Source organism: Nansenia antarctica (assembly GCF_963989245.1).
Source record: "Nansenia antarctica genome assembly, chromosome: 7".
Taxonomy (NCBI): domain Eukaryota; kingdom Metazoa; phylum Chordata; class Actinopteri; order Argentiniformes; family Microstomatidae; genus Nansenia; species Nansenia antarctica.
Window position 1 is genome coordinate 55,179,963 of NC_137677.1, and position 14,619 is coordinate 55,194,581.

Consider the following 14,619-nt stretch of genomic DNA (forward strand, 5'->3'; position numbering starts at 1 on the left):
TATAAACTAGAATTTACTTTGGTTGTTTTTGTAATTGACAAATCGTGAGTTTAGAATTATAAGGTTCTATCTCCGTTTAGGGCAGTTCAGAGATATTGAGCGTCAACGTTTTAACATTCCATTATGTTTTGTGAGATGGAACCTTTGTATTTTATGAATTACTAACTCAAAAATGTCAACATTTTAAAAATAACACCACACAGGCATTAATAAACACCTAATGGATCAGATTATCTAAAAAAACTCAATTTTGACAAACATGGAGATAGAACCTTATAATTCTAACGTCACGAAATGACAGTACAAATTGAGTAGTTGTTTATATAAAAGTTGAATAAGGTCTTACCAAAGCATGGAACAAAATAGTTGTTGACAATGAATGATGTTGATGTGTGTTGTGAAAGCAGTGATGACACCTCCATCACAGAGTTCCCTGCTGGGATCTTCTGCATGTCTGGCAACTACTACTAATTAGACAAGAAGCCATGAAATAGGGCCTTTGTAGGCTTAATACTCATTATAGAGGCCTCATTGTTTGTTACATTTCAACCCACTTTTTCTTCAGTGCGCAAATAGGTTGATCGCATGCAGGCATTTGGGGGCAGTGGCACGCATTGTGAATGTTGCTGTATGAGCGCATTAAGAGGCAGTACAAAACGGATCTTACAAACGCCAAATGCCATTTATTTCCATCAAAATTAATCTACAGACCTATAGACGAAGATGGCAATGGAAGCTTATCTGTAAAATAACTTTTCTAGATTTCAGAAGTTATTATAGTATGAGCAGATATCAGTCTAGCTTGCCAATGGGAAAGTATCCATATTTTCCCCAGCGTAATAATGACCTGTCCTTTTGCAGGTTCAATTCAACAATTAACCCTGGGACCATCTGGTGGCAACAGCTTTATCTGAATCTTAATGTGTATCCTCGTCTTCATTCCAGACCCCACATGTAAACAGCAATGAGTTTTTTTCACCTTCTGGAAATGTGTTTGTAATCATCTTTTTGGGTGCCTGTTTCTAAGGAAAGCTTCTTGCGGGATGTCAGCCTTTGGTCCAATCTATTATCAGATGGAATACCATCCGGTCTCCCTTTTTCTCCAGCCTCGTCTTCGCAGTCGGACTGCATCATTAGTGGTATGAGAGCAGGATAACCATGTAGTGCTAAGAGGCCTAGTATTAAGGGTTTCCATGGAGATTGCTTAAAGTTTTACCCAAGAGACTCAAATAAATCCTACTTACAGTAATAGCCAGTGTACAGAGGGCAGGAAATGGTTGTTGAAAATAATTATGTTCATTAAATGCACCCATTACAACAACAGGGACACAAAACACATATTCCCAGGTGTTTCTGACTGACAGCAGCATGCAAAATGTAAACCATACACAAATCAGAGTGTGTTTATATTTTATTAACATATGTTACATTTGCATTAAATGTCTAAGTCACACTTTCTGATCCAACTCAGAAAGTTTGAGTCAGCACCTACAGTAATGTACTGTAATCTTTCTTATTTTCATTCATACAGGAGAACACACAAAGAGCTTTCAGAATTTACACCCATCACTCATTGGATATTTTGTTGCGGTCATGTACAAAGTGGGGACTGCAAAATAAGAGGAACAGAAAAACTAGAGTAAACAGAAAAGCAGCATGCGTGAATTCAAGAATAATTCAAGTGTTGTTGTTTTTTTTATCCTAAAAGATTCCTCCTTCAAGCACTATGTGGACCAGCAATTCACAAAATCGTTTTCAACGGAATAAATCAACCAGGGATTAAAATATGTTGTTTTTTCACAAAAAGGTAACATTAAACTTGCAGGCACAACTGGAGTGTCTACCCTTCCGGTTGGAAAAAAAAGAAGTAATTAAGTATTGAAGAAACAAACTGTACGTAACTCAGTGTGACTAAAAACAACACGTCATGCAGTGTATGATGGGTATTAGTCTGATATTATTCTGGGTTACGTTGGAATGCGTCCATGACTCATGAAAATATTTTGAGATTTATTTATTTATTTATTTAAATTTTTTTTGGGGGGGGGGGGCGGGGTGGGAGAGAATAATCTTCTTTAATCAATAAATTGTAATCATAACTTTTGGCAACCAAAAGCAAACAAATAGTAAATTATATTGCATCACTAGTGTGGTTTAGTTGGATAATACAGACATTTCCTGTGAAAGGGAACACTATGATGCCTCTCGAAACCAACTCCAACCATCAACATTTTGATAGACCAAATGGTATGTTTAACAGATTCTCAATCAGTTTGCTTTAACTTAAGTTATCTAAAGTTGGGGTCTTGCTTTATGTGTCCATCTCTATTTTACATTTACTGTATCTATACAGAGCAACTAAAAAGATGTGAAATCCATAACCCCAAAACAATATTGGCCAAGGGTTAGAGATTAGATTAGATTTACACAAATTATTAGATAGCATTCAAAACTGCTGTAGGATTATTTAACTATTCCCATTCCCTTGCAGAACACCATCTCAGTACAATAGTGTATGAATTTTGAGTCTTCAAATTCAACTTTAACTATGGCAAAGTCCCTTTGCATCTAATATTTTGAGCAACGGGGATCTCTGGAGAAGTATGCCTGTAGTAAGTAGACATCCTCCATAACAGCCCATCTGTGTTTTCAACCTACTGGGGCCAGACTGGTGAAAGAGCATTTGAGTTTCCTCTGAGACCCAGGGAGGCTTAGCAGAAGGCAGGACTGCAAAGATGAATAAAGAGATGACGGTGTGTCTCCCTCAACCTTGCAGCAAGCTGGAGTCAACGGTTTCCAGCAATCTAGCATAAACTCAAAGCCTTCATTTCTTAGAAAAAGAAAACAAAAAAATAATCTTTACAAATGTAAAATTACTTGTTTGAACAATGAGCAGCAGCATTTATTTAAATATTTAAAACTTTGTATTTTAAACTACAGCAAAAAATAATTCCTGAGGATGAATTGCAACCAGGCCCTAAAAAAGAGCCTTTGCTTGTTTGCAATAAACTCTGTGTTGATGAGTGGACTTGTCTGCTTACCATTATGTCCCAAGAAACACACTGAGCACACATTTTGCAATAACATCGCTACACTCATCAGGAGCCTGAAACCCATGCCAGCAGTAAGAAGTCTGAAAAATGAGGGATATGCATCAACTCATACATGTGACAAATATGGTTATCATTACATTTACCAGGGGGAATCAATGATATATTGTATTTGAGCTGAACAACCAATTTATCTAAGGCTTCAAACACCTTTTACAAAGCCAATCCGTTTCTGGGCAAAGTTGTGCTTTCACTTCGAGCTTATCAAATTCTCTTTCTCCCTGTTGAAAACCACACGGTAAATCACTTTAAATAAACACACACACTGTTAGTCTTTAGGCAGATTGTACACCAAACTTCACATAAACCAAGGCTTGTGGCAGCAACACCCTCACTGCATGTTTGTTTATATCACATTATAAGATTCCCAAATGTAGTACAGAGGCAGACACATAAGCCAAACAGATTCTTTACCACCAGGAGTTGTGGGTTTGTGACTTTACAGTCCATTGTAGTGAGGCCCCCAGCGTTTGTTGATGTGGTCAAAGGTGTGCGAGACCCACTGTTGCTCCAGAACTCGATACCTCTCCTCACATAGAAACAGGGGCTTTCCACGGCTACAGGGAGGGCAGATGGAAATGACAGTTTACAAAAATGACCATACTCCCAGTATATACTCCCATACCGTCCTGGTGAGGGTCTGTCTTCAAGATACAGAGCCAGAAGCCTGGGGTGTTTTGTCCCATGATGCATTTCTTACCGTAAGTCGCGGTCCTCCTCTCCATGGGCATCCAGGTAAACAGAGCCCCACAGGCAGAAGCGATGCCCTCGGATGATGATGATGACAGAGGCATTGATCAGTAGGAAGATGCCTGTCGCTGCCCCACAGTGTTGGGAGTGCTATAAAAGAGACACAACCATATTTAAATCAAAACACACATCACCACTACACAACCTAATCTAATTCTGTGCAAAACTAATAACCTTTTGAAAAGGGACTAATTAGGCTCTGTGGGCCACCCCATTAATTCTGTATCCTCTTCCTAGACTCTTGCTATAAGACTACAGTAAATGTTTTGTTTGAAAGGATATAGGAGTAATGTAGCCTTTAAACAGCCATGGACACTCACCAGAACACATTCACAGACGCCCTGCTGCTTGCAGCACAGTCCTTTGAGGCAGACAAAGGCTCCACAGACGAGGCAGAGCGCAGGGTCCTTTGGCACCTTTTTGCAGGTAGCGCAGGCCTTCCTGTGGTAGTACTGGAAGATGGTGTTGTAGTTGTCGGGTAGATGGAGGAGGCGGGGCGACACCCACTGAGGGTCCTGGACAAGCAAGGTCTGGAGGAAGAGGAAAAAATAATACATTGTTCCAATTACCGGTATGTAGTTCTAACCATGCAGAACTACTACAGTATCTTGAGGAATCCTTAGTAAACAGCTTAAGCTGCATAGAAGAGACAATGAGAGCTAGGGCATGACCTGGTATGGGAGAATGAAAACTGAAAGTCTGCTGCTGTTAATAGAAAATGATTGTTCTGTGGTCGGTGGTAGGCCTGCTATCGTTGGCCTCAGCTGTCACTCACCACTGTTGCATTGCGAATCCCCTGAGGAGACGAGGGGAACATCTTCAGACAGCCCGCCAGAGTGGAGAACTCCTCTTCCTTCTTGAAAAGACACAACAAAGAGACCAGTAGGTTACTTCCAGCTTCCATTTTCCTGTTTCTATGTTTGGGGGTGGGTTGACGGGTTACAATTTACTGAATTTGTTTAATGTAGAATGTTCATCAACTGTCTTCTGCATGTGAAAAAAACCGAATAATTAATATTTTAAAAGGCTGTGTATGAGTTAAAGCTGTGGGACAAGTAACTCCAATAACAGTAACAGTTCAAGTAGAGGTGGTGTGGAGAGGTGTATGGGCGTACCGGGGGGTCTGATAGGTTGTCCCCATACAGGTGGTACGTACCATGTACAGTAGGGGTGTAAATCACCAGCTTCATCACGATACGATATTATATCGATTTGTTTGTATGACGATACAATGTTTGACGATATCACAATGTCAGTCATGATACGATTTCGATTCGATTCGATTCAAGATCGATATGACGATATGATCGATATGACGCGATATCATATGCCAATCTAACACAATTATCCACTCACAAAAACAACTAGAATATTATTTGACCATTTTATTTGTGAGCTCTTCCAGGTATCCAGCATTTAAATCATATTGTATTATACAGTATTCTTCTGTTACAAAAAGAAAAATAGACCCATTCACTAGTCTCACAAACCTACAGTATATTTGTGCAATAATAATAAATAATAATAAAATAATAATAAATAATAAGTGCAAATGCAGTACAGTGCAGTACATCTTATATACATTCTTCTTAACCAAAATAAGTTAAGTATATCCTCCAGTGTTATATAATAAGTACCGTATTTTCCGGACTATAAGTCGCGGTTTTTTTCATACTTTGGCTGGTCCTGCGACTTATAGTCAGGTGCGACTTATATATAAATAATTCATAATCTCTGACTGACATGAACTGACATACGGTAATCTCTGACTGACATGAACCAAGGAGTAACTTCCGCTAGCGCCTCATACACGATAGAATAGCCATTATACTTGACAATGTGGACATTAAACACGACAATGTGGACATTAAACATGATGTTATGGACCTTATACACAATGTTATGGACGTTAGAAACGATATTAAAGTCATTTATACCTTCCAGAGGCTATTTAACGTTGCAATGTTGCACCCGCGAGTAGCATTTTGCTACTTTCGGTAGCGCTTCATACGCGATAGAATAGCCATTATACTCGACAATGTGGACATTAAACACGACAATGTGGACATTAAACATGATGTTATGGACCTTATACACAATGTTATGGACGTTAGAAACGATATTAAAGTCATTTATACCTTCCAGAGGCTATTTAACGTTGCAATGTTGCACCCGCGAGTAGCATTTTGCTACTTCCGGTAGCGCTTCATACGCGATAGAATAGCCATTATACTCGACAATGTGGACATTAAACACGACAATGTGGACATTAAGCACTATATTATGGACCTTATACACGATATTATGAACGTTTATACACGACATTAAAGTAATTTATTACCTTTTAGAGGCTGTTCAATGTTACATTGTTTGTAGCATCCTACCTACTTCCGTTTTTCACCAAGCTATCTTTTCCCATGGCCTCATACACGATAAATAGTCGTTACACTCGACAATGTGGACATTAAGCACTATATTATCAACGTTATACACGCTATTATGAACGTTACACACGATGTTAAAGTCATTTATTACCTTTTAGAGGCTGTTCAAAGTTTCATTTTTCCTCCGCGACGCCATGCTGTTAGCCCCGCGCTAGCTAGCGGACTTTACACTCGATAATACAAGTATTCCTTAACCTTTCAGAAGAAGTTTCAACGTGAATTATGTCCTTCCTGGGCTTACAAATCCTCTCATGTCTCTTCACAGTGCCAGACTAGAGTCAAGCTCAACAGGGTCTTCTTTCCCCGCTGATTCCGCCAAGCCCGTTCCCTTGAACCATGCGACTTATAGTCCAGTGCGACTTATATGTGGTTTTTCCTCTTCATGACCCATTTTTGGTCTGCTGCGACTTATACTCGGGTGCGACTTATAGTCCGGAAAATACGGTATATCCTCCAGTGTTCTTCTTTGGGAGGTTTTTCTTCAAAAAAACTAACTGATCAACATGTTCAGGACAAACACTACGCTCTGAACGCAGGTCAGGATAATTTTTAATATAGGGCCATCCATCACACTTCCTCTAGGAAGCACTGATCTGATATGATGTGTTGATTGGTGAAAGGTAAGGCTATGCTTGGACAGTCATGTTAGATCACTGATTACGGGAGTAATGATTTACCTGTAGATTTTATCAATAGGAATTTTGTTCAGGTTTATCCAATGAAATTGGACAAGCAAACCGGAGTAAAGTAAGTAAGGTCCAACCTGCAGCCTTTGCCCATTCATAAGACAGATGCTTTGTTACAGACCAGAGCATTGACCAATCACAGTCGGCTAGACTAGAGCATTGACCAATCACAGTCGGCCGTGGGCGGGCTTGGCAGTCGCAGCTAAAACCGCTTCGCTGTTCTCCGCCGCAGTCACAAAATGCAGAACACACAGTGTGCAGCGCTCTTTGACTTTGTAATTTGCCGCTGCTAGTCGCGCGCTGCACGGAAATGGTGACAGTCACGCAGAATGTGCCATTTCAAAATAAAGGTGTATCTTTAAGATGACGATATAGATCGATATTTTTACATTGCATCGATGTAATCAGATCGTTAGTCAATGAATCGATGCATCGATGTGAATCGATGTATCGTTACACCCCTAATGTACAGACTACAGTATGTGCCTTGAGGAATCCTTAGTAAACAGCTTGAGTTGCATAGAAGTGGCTTTACAGAGAATGAGAGCTAGGGCACCTGCTTGGGCACCTGGTATGGGAGAATGAAAACTGAAAGTCTGCTGCTGTTATGGAAAAGTATTGTGCTGTGTGATCCGTGGTAGGCCTGCTATCGTTAACCTCAGCTGTCAATCACCACTATCGCCATGCCAATCCCCTTTGAGGTGAATCTGAAGCCCTCTTTATTACCAATAAGCCCCTCTGCTCCCTCTAGTCCCATGATTAAGAGTCTATTGACAGAAGGTTAGTCTGTCAGCCCTTCTCAGCAGACATAGACAAAAATGATGCTGCATTTGGTCCTCCTCTAAACATCTGTAAATATAGCACAGACTGAGGATACTTGAATTTCAGTGAGGAGATTTTACTGTAATCATCTGTTAGATTTTATTACGTAAATGTGTTATCCTACTTGCTGTTAAAAATAATTTAGCAAAATAAAAGTCTGTCATTTAGGGGGGGGGAAAGGTTTTTGAACCTTCAAATGAATAAATCTTCAAGTCTTTGAGCTATGTGCTCTTGTCTGTCCTTCAGCTCAGCTCCAGAGTAGGATGATAAATAACGTACATGGCTGAAAGTTATGTGGAAACAATCCAAAATGGCAGTTCGAAATCGCTCTGATGTTTCATCATGTTATGTATTGCGTGAAAGGTCAGTGCTGAATAACAAAGCAGGGTGGAGACTCATGACATGGCTGCCATCACTCTCACGGGGGGGGTGGAGAGGGGTTCTAGTCAGCACTGGCTAAAACAATGGCCTTCACTAAAGCTAACACAATGTCTTCCAAATAAGTCAACACACAGTCTCCTCTCAGCTGTCTTACATCGCGCATAACCCGCAGCGCAGAGTGCGTATGTCTAATTGAATCAACTCGAAGTATGCTTATCACCAAGTTCTCCCATACTGTGCTTATGGACTAGTATAGTGTACTAGTATAGTGTTTTTATCAACGGTAATCAAGTGCTTTAGTTGGCGAGCGCACTTGGTGATGGTAAGCACTCGTAATACGAGTTGACTCGCTGGAACGAGACCGGCGCGCGCGACCGCCACACACCACACATCTGCCATATCATACCTCCATCCCACATGTATTTATCATCATATTTTTCAATATAAAACGGAGGTATGATATGGCAGATATATATGGTACCTGGCAGTCCCACGCACCCGTCCCACTCCAGTTCTGCATCAGGTTGAATGCATGCAATGATTCAAGTAGATCGTGCAACCAGGGAATTGCCTAATGCCTAATGTGTGAAAGGGAGCAACACGGGAATCTACCGGCATTTGGCTCATGTGTGAACAGCGAAAATGCCTGGTCGGCACAGCTTGGGATTCCAAGGAAATTACAGGGAACTATGTGTGAAAGAGGCTTTAGTCAGACTCTCCGGATATAAAATGTTGTTGACAGTGAGCTGGACATCTACAAACGATCTGTTTGGGACTAAAATAAAATAATAAAATAAAGTGTTGAATGAAAATCCTTGTGAGTTAGAGAGGTTATATTGCCTACCAATGACTGCTCTGCCTGAGAGTCTGAGAGCGCTGTGACCTCGGAGCACCACTCAGTGATCAGGTCGAAGGCGCTGACCGTCCACTCCAAACACGAGGCACTGTACATGGGGTTGGATGGCTGAGGAGACGAGGGGAACATCCCCAGACAGCTCGCAAGGGAGGAGAACTCTTCTTCCTCCTGAGAAAAGACGCAACAAATGATAGACCAGTAGGTTAACTTCTATATTTCCTGTTTCTATGTTTGGGGGTGGATTGATGGGTTATAATTTACTGAATTTGTTTAATGTAGAATATTCATCGACTGTCTTCTGCATGTGAAAAAACCTAATAATCGATATTTTAAAAAGGCTGCATATGAGGAGTAACTCCAATAACAGTAACAGTTCAAGTAGAGGTGGTGTGGAGAGGTGTATGAGCATACATACCGGGCAGCCTGATAGGTTGTCCCCATACAGGTGGTGCTGCAGGAGGGTGGAGAGGCGCAGGAAGGGCAGGCAGAACTGCTGGAGGCTGTACTCTATGGACTGTGGGGACCACACACTGGAACTCAGCTGGGGAGAGAAGAGCACAGTATTAATGCCTCATCAATATCCTCTTAACAAATGCCTGATAATGTGCTGATGTATATCTCTCTCAAAAAGACTAGAGATATCAAAGCCTGGTTGTTCAGGGTAATGGGCAATTCATCATGTATGAGACAATAAGAGGGGGAAAAACTGTGGGGATTACCAAGAGAGATGGAGCTGGAAGTACTGGAAGATGGCCACTCTGTCTTGAAACATGGAATGAGTTAAGTCTCATTTTCATAAACGTTATGGCTTACCATGGATGGCTCCTCGATGCATAGGACACTCTTCTCCTTCGACAGTTCACTGATAACATGGCCGAGAAGGGCTTCAAAGTCCTTCTCAGCATTGGCAGCATTCTGTGAAAAAAGTCGAAGAAATGTGTCACTATGGGAGTAAACATTAGTCAGCAACAACAAGCGAAGACAACTCAGGCCTATTCCGGAATTCTGGTGGCGTGTCAGGCATTCATGTGACTGAATTTGCTTCATGCGAGTCTCAGGCAGTAAGTTGTGAAGTATTAGAGCAAGATGTACCGCCTCTTACAGTGCCTTTCTAACTCCGCTATCTCCTTCAAAATGCCCTGCTCTCTATAATATCATAACTTATGCAGAATAATCCGACGCAATAAGTCTCTTCACGCAATGAAATATTTTACCGTTGATAAGCAGCGAGACATTACTGAATGTGTGTTCTGATAAAAAAAAAATCTACTGGTTTGACTAATATTTTATATGGGTTAAAGCCGCTAGCATTTATCAAGTTGACGGTGGAAGAGAATATAAAACAGCAGCCCTCTTATCTAGCCAGGCGTTTCTCTGTCATAGATTTATAGAGGAGGAATTTAATGTCTTTGGATTTCCTTCCTCTGGGCTCGGATCTCTGCATCTTTTTTATCTGTGGTAATTTAAATACAATGACACCCCTCCAAATATGGCCGGTGTTAACAATGAGGATTTCAGACTGTGTCTTAATGACAGCTTGTGAGCGAGTGCTGCATTGTTCAAGACAGAGTAGGGGGAAGATATTTACCATGCCTCCATAATAGATGGTAACACCCCAGAGGCAGGCATTTTGCAGTTTGTCCATTTATATTCAAACCAACCACTCACTAATACAGATTTAATAGACTGAAGATGAATAGCCAATTAATGCCTGTCTGCGGTAATCACACTTTCCCTGATAATGAAGATCGATATTGTCTACAGCCAAAACAACTTCAATGAACTCAGCGAGGGCTAAATCCTTCCATTTTGAATCATACTCACTACACGGTGATTTACAATGGCTGTGACTGGTCGTGGGAAAAACAAATCTGATGTATAGACACTGCATGTACTGGTTTAATCACTAAATAGGCCCTTTCAAAAAGGGTTTCTTTCTATTCTAATCAATTCATAGGTGTACTGTCTTCATTACCTTCTTGAGTGCTCCAGACGTGCTCCAGGCCTGTCTCTCCTCTGGGCTGAACTTGGCTGAGAGAGCAGCCAGGGCCTGGGTGTACTGTAGGTTGTACAGCATTCTCACCACACACGTGAAGTGGTCTACAGGGACAGAGAAATAGACAGGTCAGGCCTACATCAGGAACACTGGCTTTAAATATTGTACTCAGTTCTCACTAAGTACTCACTAAGCTCTACACACTTTTGGTCAGATACTGTACGCTATTGTTTAGCCTACTTGTTTTGAGAATAATGCATGATGAACTACTTGGTTAGCAGTATTCTCATTGGAATACACTTAGCTATGGATGTAAATCTGGCTATTACAACGAAAACTCTGATGACGACAACGTAAATTGTTTCGGGAGATGGAGGGAAAATAATGTAAATATTATGCCCTTCATTTACATTTATTTTCATGGACATGCAGAGTATTACAGTAGCAAACTACCAAAAAGGGAATCACACCAACCAATGTTGTTCTTCATAAAGCCATTGAATTTGACTGGGATATTTTGTTGATGCTTAGAAAATAAAACTCTAGACAATTCATATTTCAAAACAGCTGGTTGACATAAATAACAGTTAAATCTAAATCTATGCTGAAAATCTATGAGCTGTCAACCTGAGTGTGAGTTCAGGACCATCCCTTTATTGATTTGAGAGCCAACCACTGAGGTTGGTCTACAGAGGAATGCTGCCCTCTCTATAAAGACTCAAACACAGGGAGGTAATTAGCAGTGGGTGCCAGGTGGGCGATCTGATTGGGAGGGAGGTCTTGCATTTGACCAGACAGAAACACAATGAACACCATTATTTCCCTCCACCTCAAGAGAGTGCTGGTGACAGGTCCCCTGTGCTGGTCATTGTGTTGTGTGTCAGCAGCACATTAACACACACAACACCTTTACTAGCATGAAGGACACACAGGCTGTTAGACCCCTCCCCCTCCTCCGTCACTACCCCTTAATGTCAACGGCAACAAAAACCCATGGCTGTGCTGACCTCCATACCCATGCACCGGCCATTAATAAAAGACTTAATTCCCATCTCTCATTGTGATGTGTTCAAATCAATTCTCTCTCACACAATGAGCGGCGTAATGCTGTTTATTTGGGCTTAATCAATGTGGAATTGAAAAACATACAAAGTCCATCTAAAAGCTAATACGACATTGAGTGCTGTATTACCCGTCTCTGAAGGGCAATGTGAGGGAGGTGTGATTCAGTCAATACAGAGAGGAAAGATTTAACAGCTGTAAAATGGCTTTCACTTGAGCTAAACAAGGTCACATACTTGTCTCAGCACTGACAAGTTAAATGTTGAAAAACAACTGGTTCTCAAAATACTGCTCAATAATTGACTGAAAGTACTGAATCTCCCATCAGTGTTTACATAAGACCTCATTGCCTTAAGAATAATCAGAAATAAATTGATTATTATAAATAAATAAATAAATAAACAGTTGGGTAGATATTGGCTTTCACTCCCTTCTCCATGTCTCCCCTTTATCTATGCTCAGAGAGATCTTCCGCCCTTAGTATTCCTGTGTCTGTCAGTCAGTCAGTCAGTTCGGTCATCACTGAAATTACCAGCTTTGTACGACATGGAAGCCATTAAACATGATTGCTGCAATTTGGGCTCCAGTACGGTGGCCCTCCCCTCGGGCTCTGGGGCTGAGCTAGAGGAGATCAAACGACCAGTGCTCAGCTGGAGATGAAGGGCATGTGAAGGAGGCACAGCCCTCCCATAAACAGGGCCACGGCACCCTGCTCCTCACAGCCAAATAAAAGGGAACAGGGGAACAGATAAGAGACTGGAGAAAAGCCCCCCCCCTCCCTACATTCAGTCATGATTAGGACTGATAATGGGCTCTGTCATGGTGAACTGAGCAGCGACAGAGGACCCCCTCCCTCTGTAGCTTCACTACCCCCTCCCCTCCTTCTGGACTGATACACAGTAGTAGACATAGTGGAGGAGAGAGAGGAGAGCGACAGTACCTTTACGTAGAGGTTGAGGCATGGTCAACACGAAGATGATGAGCAGGGATGGGGTGTCTCTGAACAGCATGGGGACCTCGGGCCTCCCGTCATCCGAGCAACTGTGGGGAAACACACAGATAATGTTATTAATATACTAATATGCAACTGTGCAAATACACACAGGTATCTATTTATAGACATGCTTGCATATACTGTTCTTATCAAAATGAAAGAACCTCTTTCATTGAACTCAACAACTAGAAAGTACCCATGCAAATCATGAACTGCAGGTACTAAACACTGAAGGTATTCAACAACTAGCATCAACAGGGGCACGTTCAGCTACAGTATCATAACTAGAGACAACACCATCAATAGATGACGTCGACTGCCTTTTATTTTTCAGAGGGACGAGAGCAAAGTCCTCCCTGAATGGGTGGCACTTTAAATTTTAACCCTTAAACAATGATGACACACTTTTTCTAATGACCCTCTAGGAGCTCTACTTTAATGTAGTTGGAGAAGGCGGAGTATAATTTCCTTCCCATCCTGTGACCCAGTTCTTTAATGCAGCTCCAAACACATACTGTATTGTTGTTGATTGCCATCTCCATTTAAATGGCTTCTTTTCTTCTTACTGCCCATAGGGAAAGCCTCCAATCTCCCCTCTACCTTGAGTGGACCTCGAGGGGATTTCAACTGAAGGGAGCCGCACTTGCACAATAATACACTCCATTTTGAAGGCGCTCGCCTGTTAATTCTACCGTGCAATAGAAGAAAACCTTTCTGACGCAGCAATCTGCTTTCGACTCCCTTCAATTCAAAAAGACTACCATCCTATGCAGCGCACACACAGACGAAGCTGGATCCCACATGAACCAAAAATTATATGAATAATGTGCAATCTTTAACGAATTATAAAGGTAAGGGTATCCTGAAAATTGTATATGACGGAAAATTAACATGACAAAAAAGCATGTGAAAGAGAGAAACGTCTAGGTCACAGTGTATGAGTTTGTATGCAGGCACGAGCGTCACTCTCTGTCCTATTTAAGTAGTAAGTAGTGCAACACGACCGCCCAAGGCTGTCAATGACAGTGCTGCCTTCTGAATCTCTAACAAGGTATTTTTAACACAAAATTGCTCCAGCGAGAATACTGCCCGGCTGGCTGGGAGCATTTTTTTAATAGTAACAGGTGTAATAGCTGTCTTTCCCCTGCTAACAGGGAGGAGAGGTCGTTAGCTCATCTAATAGTGCTAAGTGTTCTATAAGTGGGATGCTCACTGCTCTTAAGACTGTAAACCATGGCAAACAAACTGTCGATGGCTAAAAGCACATGTGACAAAAACAACAGAAGCTGTGTGGAGACTGGAGAGAGAGAGAGAGAGAGAGAGAGAGAGAGAGAGAGAGAGAGAGAGAGAGAGAGAGTGTGAAGAGGGAGAGAAACACTTCGCTTTATAAAATGTCAGTTTCACTGATGCTGTGAATGATGGGGGTCGGTGGACAGCTGAGGGGCTGGGATGTTGTGCGGTGCGGTGTGGTGTGGTGTGTAGTGCGGTTGGTTCCCAGTGCAGTGATTGTGACAGAGT

At 41.6% G+C, this 14,619-nt stretch overlaps 1 protein-coding gene across 1 annotated transcript in view; it reads right to left on the bottom strand.

The window, feature by feature from the left end:
* Window positions 1–1,409: 1,409 nt before the first annotated feature.
* The window catches only part of ubr3 (ubiquitin protein ligase E3 component n-recognin 3), a gene marked incomplete at its 5' end in the record, with an annotated part of 39,638 nt that continues 26,428 nt past the window's right edge, over window positions 1,410–14,619 (bottom strand). The window contains 9 exons of the mRNA XM_080535624.1: window positions 1,410–3,667; window positions 3,811–3,950; window positions 4,181–4,390; window positions 4,636–4,716; window positions 9,038–9,217; window positions 9,465–9,590; window positions 9,863–9,964; window positions 11,025–11,149; window positions 13,048–13,148. Coding sequence (XP_080391750.1) covers window positions 3,550–3,667; window positions 3,811–3,950; window positions 4,181–4,390; window positions 4,636–4,716; window positions 9,038–9,217; window positions 9,465–9,590; window positions 9,863–9,964; window positions 11,025–11,149; window positions 13,048–13,148 — 1,183 coding nt within the window. The 3' untranslated portion in view covers window positions 1,410–3,549. The remainder of the gene's footprint in view (window positions 3,668–3,810; window positions 3,951–4,180; window positions 4,391–4,635; window positions 4,717–9,037; window positions 9,218–9,464; window positions 9,591–9,862; window positions 9,965–11,024; window positions 11,150–13,047; window positions 13,149–14,619) is intronic.